This window comes from Cololabis saira, chromosome 6, assembly GCF_033807715.1.
Source record: "Cololabis saira isolate AMF1-May2022 chromosome 6, fColSai1.1, whole genome shotgun sequence".
Lineage (NCBI taxonomy): Eukaryota > Metazoa > Chordata > Actinopteri > Beloniformes > Belonidae > Cololabis > Cololabis saira.
This window is the reverse complement of record NC_084592.1, coordinates 25,746,098-25,760,729: the sequence shown is the minus strand read 5'-3', so window position 1 is coordinate 25,760,729 and position 14,632 is coordinate 25,746,098. Positions and strand designations below refer to the sequence as shown.

Below are 14,632 nucleotides of genomic sequence, written 5' to 3'. Positions count from 1 at the left end.
TTAAACTTATTATATTTACTTGGTCATTTTGCTGTTTTTTATGCGGTGTGATAACTTTGATAACTCAAAAAAAAATGAACACGCTGAGCAAATACCAAGCTTTTATTTATCTCCACTTAGTGCAACATTTGACATTAACAGCATTTTCAAAATTGTGCAGTGGATGAAATTATTAAAACGTGTGTCGTTGAATTAAAAAAGAAAAAAGCAACAGATTAAAAAAAAATCAATATTAGTGTATACAGAAAAAAGTAAATACATTTTGTGTCTGCATTCAGTTCAGATGGCTTTCACATTATATGTTTATATTAATCTAAGACAGGGATCTATCGGGAGGCGTGTTAAACAATTTACCCATTTGTCATATTTAAATTGCGCTACTCCTTTTAAAAAAAAAAAAAAGAAAAGCTAAATAGGGGTTTGAAGGTGTAGAACAGGAAGGAACTACTTAGCTGTTTTACAGTGAAGTTTAAGGCCTACAACATCCAGTTTGATGAAAACTTTGAGCAGTGAAAGTTCCAGTTCTTTGATCCATCTCTCCATGATCAGGAATGATTGTTCATTTGTTCATCGTTTTGATATGATCTAGAAGAAGAAGAGAAGATCTTTTTGTGTGTGATCTGTGGTAGGGGATTGTTTAGCTGGAAACGACATGCAGTCAACACAAGGACAGGAGAGAAAACGCCACAATATGCAGCGTAACATAGAAGCCTTCATAAACGGTTTATTATTAGTAGGGAAGGGTAAGGATATACACGTACACATGGACATATCTGCTGGTATCCACAAATTAAAGAAAGGAAGTACTGAAATAACTTGAAACTAGGGTTGCAAAATTCCGGGAATTTTCAAAGTTGGAAACTTTCCATGGGAATTAACGGGAATATATGGGAATTAACGGGAATATATGGGAATTAACGGGAATAAATAAGAAATTTACAGAATTGAAGGTTGGCCCTTAACAGGGAACTTAAATATAGTTGGGGGAAATATATTGTAGCATAGTCTTGGCTAAAACAACCAGATTTAATGCAAGTACACTCCTCAATCACATGCACACAGCACATTTCTTACTGCAGGGCTATTGAGGCCACACCCCCTACATGCACTGCGCATTCCTCCATCACATGCACAGGTGATTTCTTGAAGCCTGGAGGCCACACATTTGAGCTCAAAGCACAAGACTATTGAAGCCACACATTTGAGCCCACGGACTATATAAAGTCAAGTAAGTTTTGATAATATTACGGGGTAAATATATTTGATCTATAATGGTATTAATGTTTAACTTGCAAATATTAAATAAATACATTCATGTTTTTGTTGTTCATTAAAATAATTGTTCATACAAGAATAAAAACTAAAGTTCTACTCAAATAAATCTGTTGAAATGTCATGTTTTTGTATTATCTTGCATGGATATCTGCTTATGACAAAATAAATATTTACATTTATGTTTGGATATGATACAGTTTGTTAAAATTACCCCCAATTTCCAGTTAATTCCCATAAATTCCCATAATTCCCATGGAAAGTTTCCAATTTGGAATATTTCCAAAATTCCCCAGCTTAACTTCCCATGGAAAGTTTCCGGAAAGTTTCCGGAAATTTAACGGAAATTTTCCACCCCTTTGCAACCCTACTTGAAACTGACCTATGTTATAATGAATAATAGTTTACTGAAAATCAACTAATGAAAATAAAACATTGCTTTTGAATTGTGGTTCAACAGAATCATTTAAAACAAAACAACTAATGAACCTGACCAGGACAAATCCGTACCCTTAAAGAAAATAATTTGACCATAGTGACGTGAAATTAAAGTGTGTCCTGTAATTAACACGGGTGTCAACCCTCAGTCGGACTAATTAAAGGGTAACAAGTCGTCACTAATGTTGGAGGATACAGTGTTAACCACACTGGACACGGACCAGAGAAAGCAAAGGAGAGTTATGGAGACCAGAAACAAAATCCAAGACAAGGATATAAAAGACCATCTCCAAGCAGCTTTATGTTCCTGAGACAACAGCGCTAAATTTCATTCAGGAGTTTTGGATCCACTGGACTGTAGCTCTTGAGTAAGAGGAAAACTGATGACACAATTGAAGAGATGGGTAAGAGAAATGGTAACCGAAGATCCCAGAAGGGCCGCAGAGACTATTGATGTTTTTAAAAGCAGGCTCAAGACTCACCTTTTTAAATTGGCTTTTAGCTGATTCATATTAGTCTTTCTTGTATACCCTTGTTTTAACTAGCTGTTCTTGTTGTTTTAACCCAGGTTTTATGGTCTTATGGTTTTACGTTGTTCTTATGCTGGTTTTAGCATGTCTTGCTTTGGGGGGGGGGGGCATTATTAAGTTTTATGTTTTATGTAAAGCGCTTTGTGTTGGATTTTTATTTGCATGAAAAGCGCTATACAAATAAAGATTGATTTGATTTGATTGAACAACTTCCAAAGATTCAAGGTGAACTCTGATGTCGAGGAACATCAGTGTCAGATCAAACAATCCATCACGGTTTGAGCCAAAGTGGATTTACTGAGGAGGAATCCACTTTTGAGAGAAAATCATAAAAAGTGAGACTGGAATTTGTCCAAATGCATTTTGACAGACCACAAAGCTTCTAGGAGACTGGAAACAAAGACGTGAAACATGGTTATTTTCTGGCTGCTTTGCTGCATCTGATACTTAAATCTGTGCAGGTCCGATGACTTCTCAAGACTCAATTCAGGAGACAACAGTCCAGCCCAGTGTCAGAAAGCTCGGTCTCAGTTGCAGGCCCCGGGAGAAAAACAACGAAGAATGGCTAAGAACAAAACATTGGACTATGCTGAAGTAGGGCTGGGCGATATGGACCAAAAGTCATATCTCGATATTTTCTAGCTGAATGGCGATACTCGATATATATCTCGATATTTTTTTCTGTGCCTTAATTGGGGTTTCCCCCAAAGCATTATAGCATAGCATCTCTTATTTTTTTCCTGAGGCAAACCCTTAATAAAACAGTCAGTTTTAATACAAAGCCTCGTGCCAAATGTCACACAGGTACCTTTATTAACAGAGGTCTGCACAATATCAAAATGTATAAAACAAATGAAATAAAAATAAACTGCCTGCATATATAGAATAAAAATGCTTCTTGAATAAAATAAAACATATCTCTTTCCTGCATAACAATTAAATTAAAATACACTGTGCAATTAATACAATGTAGACAGTAACAGGCAGACCTTTCCACTGAGGTTGACAGTTGTGCAAATAACAAAACATTTGTGCAAATCTCAAATAAAACATTCAAGTCAATTTGTCACAAAATAAGCTATATCAAAATCATAAAAAAAATGTAAAAAAAAAAAAAAAAAATTTTTTTTTTTTTAAATCGATATAAACGATATTGTCTCATACCATATCGCGTTTGAAAATATATCGATATATATTAAAATCTCGATATATCGCCCAGCCCTATGCTGAAGTTTCCTTTTATGAACCCTGATCTAAATCCTATTGATTCGGTGGAAGAAACATGCAGTCTGGAGAAGAAACCCTTCAAACTCCAGACAGCTGAAGCAGTTTGCTCATGAGAACTAAAGTACTTAGAGTTACAGAAATCACTTGATTACCATGACTGCCTCAAAAGATTGTACAACATATTAAGTTAAAGGTACCAACAAATTTGCCGAAGCCAGTTTCATCAGATTTTTCCAAATAATATCCATCATTTGACATGGATTTGCCCTCCCATTATTTAAAGTTAGGGTTAGCGATTCTACATGATTTTCTAATCCAGAACACTAATTCTTTCAGTGAATATGTCCTCAACATTTTCTAGCTGGCCATCTTCTACATACACTGTAAAAAAAAAAACAAGAAAAACAAAAAAAAATCTTCACACACAGCTCTGGCTCTGTAAACTAGAAGCAAACGAAGGGCCGTCTGTACTCCATACCATAATAATCTTTGCTCCGGCCAACTGCCAACAGGAAAAGGGTTCCTGCTCGTGGTGGAGCACGTTTTCTTATTTCTTTCAAATAACAAACATCGCATCATCTGAAAATCGCTTACTCTACCTTTAAGTCCCACCCAGACCAATAGTGACATCACTTCTACCAACACAATCACGTCACGTGTTCACACAACTGAGCACCATGATACTTACTGTGCAATTTGATCTATGGGTGTGACAAAAGAAACCAAGACACACTGACGATCAGCATCTCTGTAAATGTTTTGTTTTTGCCATTTATGTTAATTATCTGTAATGTACTTAACAGGTGTTACCTTGTAGCCAGTCCAGCCCTTCCTGCAGGCCCTCTCCTTTGATGGCATTGCTGGCACTGAAAAACAAGATGTCCAGCAGGTGAGCAGGCGGTGACACGGAGTCACTTTCTCATGACTTTTCCGACCTGTTTAAAGCTGTATAGCCCTTAATCCTTCCAGCTGTCTAATGAGTAAACAAGAAGGAAAACACACATGCACGCGAAGAGCTAGGCTGTTGAGTAACTGCAAGTTGCTGTTTGTCTCTGTAATGTTTAACCTTTGAATTGTGGAAAATAGGAAACACAGACTGAGGAAATACAGGGGGGCAAAAAGGTATTTAGTCAGACACCAATTGTACCACCAGTTCTCCCACTTGAAAAGATGAGAGAGGCCTGTCATTTTCATCATAGGTACACTTCAACTATGAGAGACAGAATGGGCGGAAATAATCCAGGAAATCACATTGTAGGATTTTTACTGAATTAATTAGTAAATTCCTCTGTAAAATAAGTATTTGATCCCCTACAAAGCAGCAAGATTTCTAGCTTTCACAGACCTGTAACTTCTTCTTTAAGAGGCTCCTCTGTCCTCCACTCGTTACCTGTATTAACAGCACCTGTTTTAACTGGTTATCAGTATAAAAGACACCTGTCCACAACCTCAAACAGTCACACTCCAAACTCCACTATGGCCAAGACCAAAGAGCTGTGAAAGGACGTGAGAAACTAAATTGTAGACCTGCACCAGCTGGGAAGACTGAATCTGCAATAGGTAAGCAGCTCGGTGTGAAGAAATCAACTGTGGGTCAATTATTAGAAAATGGAAGACGTACAAGACCACTGATAATCTCACTGGATCTGGGGCTCCACGCAAGATCTCACCCCGTGGGGTAAAAATGATCACAAGAACGGTGAGTAAAGGTCCCAGAACCACACGGGGAGAACCTAGTGAATGACCTGCAGAGAGCTGGGATCAAAGTAACAAAGTACCATCAGTAACACACTACGCTGCCAGGGACTCAAATCCTGCAGTGCCAGACGTTCCCCCTGCTGAAGACAGTACATGTCCAGCCCCGTCTGAAGTTTGCTAGAGAGCATTTGGATGATGCAGAAGAGGATTGGGAGAATGTTATATGGTCAGATGAAACCAAAATAGAATTTTTGGTAGAAACACAACTTGTGGTGTTTGGAGGAGAAAGAAAGCTGAGTTGCATCCAAAGAACACCAAACCTACTGTGAAGCATGGGGGTGGAAACATCATGCTTTGGGGATGTTTTTCTGCAAAGGGACCAGGACGACTGAAAGAAGAAATGGGGCCATGTATCTTGAGATTTTAAGCCAAAACCTCCTTCCATCAGCCGGGCATTGAAGATGAAACGTGGCTGGGTCTTTCAGCAGGACAATGATCCCAAACACATCGCCCGGGCAATGAAGGAGTGGCTTCGTAAGAAACATTTCAAGGTTCTGGAGTGGCCTAGCCAGTCTCCAGATCTCAACCCCATAGAAAATCTTTGGAGGGAGTTGAAAGTCCGTGTTGCCCAGCGACAGCCCCAAAACATCACTGCTCTAGAGGAGATCTGCATGGAGGAATGGGTCAAAATACCAGCAACAGTGTATGAAAACCTTGTGAAGACTTGCAGAAAACATTTGACCTCTGTCATTGCCAACAAAGGGTATATAACAAGTATTGAGATGAACTTTTGTTATTGGCCAAATACTTATTTTCCACTACAATTTGCAAATTCTATATATTTTTTTCATTTTGTCTCTCATAGTTGAGATATACCTGTGATGAAAATTACAGGCCTTATCTTTTTAAGTGGGAGAACTTGCACAACTAGTGTCTGACTAAATACTTTTTTTCCCCACTGTAAGGGTTGGATGCATGTTCATTGCTTTTTCTTCTGGACCTGTAACACTATACTGTAGCTGTTGCCTCTAAGTGCAAGTGAAACCAGGATAACAGATACTTTACCAGATGTGCCAGGGTTTGTCTTTGATGTTCTCCAAACACAACATCTGTGACACCTTCACCGATGACATGGCGTCCCGCAGGTCCGTCTTGTTGGCGAAGAACAATACTGGTATGTTTTTGCTTCGGATATCTAGACAAGTAGATCAACGTCAGGACAAGATCTTTTTTTTTAAATCAGCCTGAGAATGCATTGCTGGGTTTTGTTTGCACCTTCATGGTTAAGAAACGTATCCAGCTCCTCCTTGGCAACTACCATTCTCAGTTTGTCGCTGCTGTCGATGACAAATATGATAGCATGGCTCTCCCTACAGAAAATCAAGAGGATACATCAGAATTGGCAGAGTGACGATACATTTTGACGTAGAAACAGGTCGTTGAAGCCTGTGCTTCGTACTTGTAATAATGCTCCCATAAGCTCCTGTATCTGCTCTGGCCGGACATGTCAAAGACTGTAAACGACAGGCTGCATGCAGAGAGAAACAGGAAAGACAGTTTAGTAATAGTCTAATGGATTCATTATTTTGAATTTGGCATTAAAAAACTTAAATGTCTCATGCGTTCTACCTCGAACTCTTGAACTTTTCAATGTTGAAGCCGATGGTGGGGACGATCTCTTGTGCCTGTGTCTGCATGCACCATCACACACAAACACACAAAAACACACAAGTAATGGCGAGAGTATGTCAACAAAGAAATAATGGCGGGAAAAAGTATGATATGGGCTTTACCTGACTAACATGTTTCCATTCTTCTGACAATGGACCTAAATGATTTGGATGCTGAAAACGAATGATTGCAGTGAAATAAAGATGTGGACAGGCCTCCTTACAATATGCATCCCAACACATATTGTAATGGCGTTAGAAATGATCTGTGAAAGAGCCTGTGGACCTGCATGTCCGGACTGGGACTATAAGCGCCTCAGTTCCACAAGATTTGCAGGAAGGTTTCCAAAATACCTATCTGTGGAAGCTCAGTGTCACGCACTTACATTAGGCGGCTTGAGTTGGTTGATGATGGTGGTTTTGCCGCTGTTGTCCAGTCCCAGACACAAAACGTTGACTTCTTTCTTCTTCAGGCCGAGCCAGCCTGACAGCTTATCCAGCAGCCCCATTTACGCTCAGCTGACGCTATATCATTTAAATTTTCAACACATTACCCCATAGATGGTCCGGGTTACCGTTAATCAACTGTGGTAGATTTGCAAATTCCCCTGAAAGCAAACATTAAGGATAAATTGCAGCCGTGAATGGCGCTTTGCCGTATTTGTCTGTGAACAGATGAGATGCTGCCTGGCCATCCCAGCTTGTGACACGTAATCCTATTAGGGCGAATTAAGCCCAGTGAACCACTCGGTGACCTGCTCGTGGAGTGTGGAGCTTTGCAGGCCCCCCATCCTGATGCATTTGATTTATTACACTCTAACACTTTACCTCTCCGTAGGGCCACCTCTTGCTTTGGGCCCCTTGAAGGGAGGGAACGAGACAACTGCAGCTTATCCTTCTGCTCTCTCTGCTGCTGCTCTCAGTCTCTACTATGAGTCAAATCAGTAGCAATAGCTGCAACAAATCTACAACCATTAGAAATAACAGGTACACATGTTTGATTGTGGTGAGAACTCCCTTTGATCTTCCTAATTTGACAATATAATTCTGATATTTAGTTCTCATAATATTTGGAGAATATCTCACATGGCTGCTCATTCTACAACAGCTCCCTCTTTTGGTTATCAGTAGCTCCCAAGTCTTTATGTACATTTCTCAATTGAAAGAAGGATAAAAGTCTCGACACTAATTCACATTAAACCCAGTTTAAGGAGATGGAGTTCAGTCTTACGTTTACTGACGCTGAGGCTTCATGAGGAGAACACCGATGGCTGAGCTTTTCTCCCACATTTCAACGCTGAACATAATTACGTTGACCTTAAAAATCACCACAAAATTAAATGAGCAGTCAACCACCAGAACTTTTCGTCTTTATTTGCAAATAAATATTCGCTGTAACTGCCTCTTACAGTGTGCAAGATCTACAACATCTCTTTGGAAATCATAGAAAAATAAAATACAAGAATTATAAGTATACTTGTACTTTGTACAAAACAATGTTCTAACATTGCTCAGCAGTAGAACATGCTAAACAAACAGCATCTGATAATCTCAGTATCTTGTAGAGGGTGGTGGTGGGAGCGTGTGTGCAGGTGTGTGTGCGTTGGGGTGTGTGCGTGCACCTCTCCCACTCTCCAAGGCCTGGCTGCATGACTACGCTGTGACTGGAAGGCACAGATCTCCAGATCTGGTTGAAATTAATCAGTGAGCTCCAGTTTGTGATAAAAACTACAGCTGTATCTTCAGGTTGTTGGTTTTTTTTTACTCTCAAACAGTTCAAACTAATGGCTATGTCCCGTGACTGCACTGAAACTTATAAATAACTTTAAAGTGTTTATGTCTTGCATGGTTATCGGTCTGTAAGGCATTTTGCGTGTGCTTGTGCATGTGTTCATATTACTGCTGATGGTAAAAACGACAGGTGATGAGTTATGATTCTGCTGTTTATAGCGTTTCCCACCTTCCACTTCTGACGACACAAACTACAGAACTACGGCCGTCTTCTTTTACCAGCTCTCAAGTTACTTTTGTTGCGTAAAACTCTCCTAACTAATACACATTTTCTGCTCTACTGCGTATTTACCACTGAGGAAAGTCTGGCTCTGAATCGCCAACACCGAACATCGCAACAAACTGCAGATCAGAATAGCATTCATTTCAGGCTGTACATTTGTACACTGGTCCCTCATGCCGCCACAAACACCATGTATGCACAAGATGATGTCAAATCTATCTGAGAGTCTGCCAACTATTCTCCTCCAAAATTACGAAACAAATATGAAAACCACTGCCTGCATTCTGTGAGCCGGTGTGCTTGTGTGTGCGTGTGCGAGAGTGTGTGTCCAGGCAAAAAACAAATCATGTGACACAAATAACCATACAAGTCTTTCCTACATCTCCAAATAATGTAAAACATCTTCTATCTATGTCTGTGAACATTCATATTTTACGACAGTGGAGATCGTGGACTGTTTTCAGGCAAAGTTTGACATTCACAATCAACCAAAAGAAAACCAATAAAACAAACAAACAAAAAAGGCTTATTCCACAACTGTGAGTACATCACAACCAAGAACGCTCAGACTTGGATGGAGACTCATCTGAACCTCCTGGAATCGACACAAAGAATCAGCGGAAGTCTCTCTTTGCACAATTCCTTACGTCTGTTTCTGAGATACTGAGGTGACTGCATAATACTGTATTGCTAATTTTGATAAAAACCTTAATAAAATATCTAAATAAGATCCAGATTTACTAGGGCGTTCACATACAGGACTGCACATATATTGATATTAGGTTATAACAGTAATTATTAATTGTCTATACACTTAAACATTCAGTAAAATCCCCTAACTTGCTTCACTTCCTTCCTCAAGTATGTCGTATGTATCATATTCTCTGGAGAGCGGGCAACTGAAGCAATCCAAATAAACTATCATAATAAACGTTTTAACTCTGAAAATAAAAATATTTTCAATATTTTTCATTTTAAAGGACGAAACGAATCAATTGCACACCCTATAGCAGCTACATGAGCACATAACTTGGAGCAAGAAGAAGGAAAAAAAAGTCCAAAGATTCAGTAGTTTACAGTTGTAAATCTTCATTTCTAGGTATTGTTGCTCCACACACAAAGTTCAGCTGCAACAAGGCATTACATTCCCCTATAAGTGAGGTCCAGCGCCACTCTGTAAAAGTCTATCAGGCTGTAGGAGTCTGGTAGAACCAGGCATACGGTGTGAGGAGTGTTGAGTAGAAAAAGTCTTCTGGGATGTGTGGAGACCACGGAGGAGTCTGTCCCGTGACCTCCAGCATGAGGCGTCAGACTCAGGCACAAGCTGTAGCTGTCGTCATGTGGGTTACACTTCACTTCCATCTGCTCCGTCTACCTGTCCATCCCAGGCTGTGTTAAAGGTCGTCCTCATACATGGAAACCCTTCTCTTGTTCGTGCAGTAGCTGAAGGTGAAGGGTCTGTGCGCTGCTGACGATTCGCCTCTGGTGGCCAATCAGCTCTACACCGGTACGCCTCACATCTCTAGGCCGAGAGGGGACACACAAACATGCAAACATACGAGAAACACTTAAACCAGAAACGTGAAGGTTTATCTCTGACCTTGGCTTTGGAGGGCCTCTCATTAGTGCATGCAGTGTTTATATTATAAGAAACAATGATTATGTGCCACATCAAAAGTGCTACAACAGGTTGTCCCTCGCGCCAGTGTGGGAAACATCAGGTTGAAACCTGCTGTCAAACATTATAATTGTTTAAAGTTATTTTGATGGCAGCAACACATCTCAAAGTTGGGACCATGGCAACAAAAGGCTGGAAAAGTAAGTGATGCTAAAAACACTTAGAGGAGGAGGAACATCTTGGAACTAATTAGGATTTCTGGGGGAGGACAGTGACATGACCGGGTGTAAATTTTGGTTTGTACTTGCAGGAATATATTCTCATAATTGGCCCAAGTTTCCTTGTTGGTGGAACTATTTTGTTAGACTTAACACTGACTTAGACTTAACACATCCAGTGTCACACTCATTTTTGATAAACTGCATCTACAACTTGTAAAGACTTTCAATATCTTATCATCTGCAATATGACATCATCAAAAAGTAGTGAGAATTTAAAGAAATCTTTGTGTGCACGAGACAAGCCTGAACATCAAAAATGGAAGGATGCTGATGCTCTTTGGGCTCTGAGGCGGCCCTGCTTTAAAAACAGACATGGCTTTGTTTTTTTTTTTTTTTTTTTTTTTTTTTTTTTTTTTTTTAAAGATTTTTTTGGGCTCTAGTGGCCCTTTATTGGAGATGCAGACTGGAAAGGGGTAGAGAGAGAGAACGGGGAAGACATGCAGCAAAGGTGCGCAGGCTGGATTCGAACCCGCGACCGCTGCAGGAGGAGGACTGTAGCCTCAGTATATGTGCCGCTGCTTAACCCACTGCACCACCGAGCGGCACGACATGGCTTTGTTTTATAGAAATCAGTGCAGGGGTTTGAGGAAACCTCGGGAAAGTGGACGCTAAGAACACAGGTTAACGCAGGTTAAAGCTCTGTCGTGTAAAGAAGTAGCAAAATATGAACATGATCCAGAGACACTGCCATCTTCTCTGTGTCAGAGCTCATGTAAAGTGGAGTCAAAATTAAGTTATTTTTTAAAATCATGGCTGTACAGTCTTCTAGACCAGTGGTTCTCAACCTTTTTGGGTTCCTGGACCCCCTGAAAATGTGTGATCTACTCTTAGGACCCCCCCAACTCCCCCCCGGAAAGTTCAAGTTGCTGAGGTCCCAATAATTTGCTGTAAATCCCAACACGATATATTATTCTTAGTAAAGTGTCTTTTTGCAGTCTGTTTTCTTTTTCTTTTCCGGTGGCTCAGAGTCTGCTACGTTCGGTACAAGCAGTCTTTTTTTTAATACGAGCCATCATCATTTACTTCTTCTTTTCATCTTCTTCTTCTTTGTGTTACTGTGCTATTGTGTTCTTCTCTGTTTTTTTTTAATATTATTGCAATTTCGAGTGCTAGCTTGAACTTTAAAATGCTTTTCTTGTGAAATAACTTGCAAAGAAATGAATGGTATATGCCCACTGACACGCTAGGAGGCTCATAATTTGAAAAGGAAGCAGATCGTGTTACGTTTGAATTAACAGTGTCATGCAGTAACTTCAACTATGCAAACGGGTGCAAGATTTCTTATTAAAATAAAACGAATTACACTTGTAAAGAATAAAAGAAGGTCATGTTTCCCTCTGTAGTTTAGGTAGATACAGGTCTCGGTCACAATTGAGTAAAATAATTATTTTTATAAATGTCAGAGGATCTTTAAAAAAAAAAAAAAAAAAAAAATATATATATATATATATATATATATATATATATATATATATATATATATATATATATATATATATATATATATATTATCACAGACCCACGGATCCCTTGCAATCACACCACGGACCACTAGGGGTCCGCTGGTTGAGAATCACTGTTCTAGACTATAGAGGACAGGGATCTTCTAATTTGTTGTCAGCCCTTAGTTCAAGAGTCTGCATCTCTGATGGTATGGAGGTGTAATAGTGGCTTTGGGATGGAAATGAATGTTCCATGTTCTGGGTATGGATCTCTGGAAAGCGTCTAGAGACAACTCTGTTGTATTAGACGCTATATAAATAAAATTGAATTGAATTGAATTGAAAGGAAGACTGGTTGCTACACAACAGTAAATGCAAGATGTTTTGATATGTTCTCTATTCTGCTGTGAATCAAATATGGGTTTTGAGATTTGCAAATCAATGCATTCTGTCTTTATTTACATTTTACAGAGTATCTCAACCTTTACAGAATTGGGATTATATAGGCAGGGCTGCACATAATTATTTTGGTCTGGTGCTCAGAGGAGCCCCTGGATATGTGACTTGGAGCTCCAAAAACGTGGTGACCCGTCTCGCCGGATCGATAAAAGAGGGATGCAGGAATAAGTTATAGGCAAAACGATATTTATTCACTTATAAAGATGAATTAACAAATTATGGTGCGTGTTAGTCTGTAGAGTCAGTATAAAAGTTACAGTTTTTATCGGCCAGATTGAGAGGCTCACGGCATATTTTGCACCTAGGGTTGCCAACTTTCAGAAATAGAAATAAAGGACGCCCCGATTTCAGCAGCGCAGGAGCCAAAAAAAAGCCCCAAAACTTATTAACTGCATAAAAATGTGTTTATTTTATATGAAAAAACGTGTTCTTTAATAGCATTGAACTTTATACTTTAATAACATTGAAATAGCCTCCTATGCTCTGTATGTCCACATCAGCCAAGGTGTAGAATATTGCTTCAGGTGAAGAATATGGTGTAAAAGTTAACTTATTTCAATAATTCAACTAGAATATGGTGTAAAAGTTAACTTATTTCAATAATTCAACTAGAATTTGGTGTAAAAGTTAACTTATTTCAATAATTCAACTAGAATATGGTGTAAAAGTTAATTTATTTCAATAATTCAACTAGAATATGGTGTAAAAGTTAATTTATTTCAATAATTCAACTAGAATATGGTGTAAAAGTTAATTTATTTCAATAATTCAACTAGAATTTGGTGTAAAAGTTAATTTATTTCAATAATTCAACTAGAATATGGTGTAAAAGTTAATCTATCTCAATAATTCAACTTAAAAGGTGAAACTAATATATTACCTAGTCTTATTACATGCAAAGCAAGATATGTTGAACCTTTATTTGTTATAATTTTGATGATGGAATTGTTTATTGATTTCATAAAATATTCTATAATTTATTTTTTATTTGGGGTTTTCATAAACTTTGAGCCATAATCAGAGAGCAGTGTCTTGCTGGTGCAGGAAACTGCTGCAAGCAGTGACGGACACTGGCTGATTTATGGTTCCGCGTTGCACCAACGCAGAGCTTACGGGGTAGGATGCACGGGAACGTCGCCGCGTAACATCTTGCAGCCACTTCTCGGCGAACACACGTTTTCTGTTCGATTCGGGTAGTGGTTCAGTTTGGCGTCTATTTGTAGTTGGTGGTGGTGGAACGCCAAAATAATTACTTAATGGCGCTTGCTTCTTGGACATTTTGATAAGACGTGTCGGGGTTTGTTCAGTAAAGCTGATCCTTACCTCTCTTCCTGCCCAACGAGCATGGAGGGGGAGTAAGGACGCGCTGTGATTGGCCAGTACCAACTTTGAGTGGCAGTTCTGGGGAAAAGGTCTCGCAATAGATTTTTTAATATTAATATTCTGGTCTGGCCACAACCAATAATATGAGCCCCAGCTGTTGGTACGCAAAAGCGCTTCGCAGCACAAGATTGACAGCGCACTGTGGATTTTGACGGCGCATGCGCTCTGGCGGCCCACTTATGTGCAGCCCTGTACATAGGAATGGTTATATCAAGTTTCTTTACTCACTCAATATTCATCCTCGCCACGGAATCCAACGTGTTGAAACCTGCTGCCATGAAATTGCTTTTGTACTGACTCATGTTGATGGAGTCCAGCCATTCACCGACAGAGATGAACATTGGGTAGTCTATCTCCTCCCCCGGAGATTCTGGTAGGCTGGTTTAAGGAAAGTTTAAGAAGATAAAATCCTTTAATATCAGATTCTGGCTGTCTTTATGAAGCATCTTAGAGCTGGAAATGTAACCAAAAAGGCCCAAAGTTCACCGGATGCATATGTGAGGATAGTTGCTGGCATAGGAGTGAAAAGCATGCATGGGCCTCAAATATGTAATTTTATCTTTGCCTGGATTCACGAGAGTTGTCCTGTTATAGCTCTGC

General features: G+C 39.4%; 2 protein-coding genes across 5 annotated transcripts in view; both read right to left on the bottom strand.

The window, feature by feature from the left end:
• Positions 1 to 100: 100 nt before the first annotated feature.
• Positions 101 to 7,533, bottom strand: LOC133446484 (ADP-ribosylation factor-like protein 6). Of its 4 annotated transcripts, none has more exons than XM_061724516.1 (8): positions 7,222 to 7,533; positions 6,959 to 7,009; positions 6,795 to 6,856; positions 6,625 to 6,693; positions 6,441 to 6,535; positions 6,231 to 6,360; positions 4,278 to 4,333; positions 101 to 585 (listed from the first exon to the last, which is right to left on the bottom strand). In XM_061724516.1, exons 1-8 carry the CDS (start codon positions 7,342 to 7,344, stop codon positions 560 to 562), a joined length of 612 nt encoding a protein of 203 aa, XP_061580500.1. In that variant the 5' UTR covers positions 7,345 to 7,533; the 3' UTR covers positions 101 to 559. The 4 variants fall into 4 exon arrangements, with proteins under 4 accessions (XP_061580500.1, XP_061580501.1, XP_061580503.1 ...); XM_061724517.1 differs by having other exon boundaries at positions 6,968 to 7,009; XM_061724518.1 differs by lacking the exon at positions 101 to 585 and adding an exon at positions 3,917 to 4,168.
• Positions 7,534 to 8,193: 660 nt separating this feature from the next.
• epha6 (eph receptor A6) overlaps positions 8,194 to 14,632 on the bottom strand; it is a 241,189-nt gene continuing 234,750 nt past the window's right edge. Inside the window, exons 16-17 of the mRNA XM_061723794.1 lie at positions 14,261 to 14,410; positions 8,194 to 10,371 (exon numbers count right to left, since the gene is read on the bottom strand). Of these exons, the coding sequence (XP_061579778.1) occupies positions 10,257 to 10,371; positions 14,261 to 14,410 (265 nt within the window). The 3' untranslated portion in view covers positions 8,194 to 10,256. The remainder of the gene's footprint in view (positions 10,372 to 14,260; positions 14,411 to 14,632) is intronic.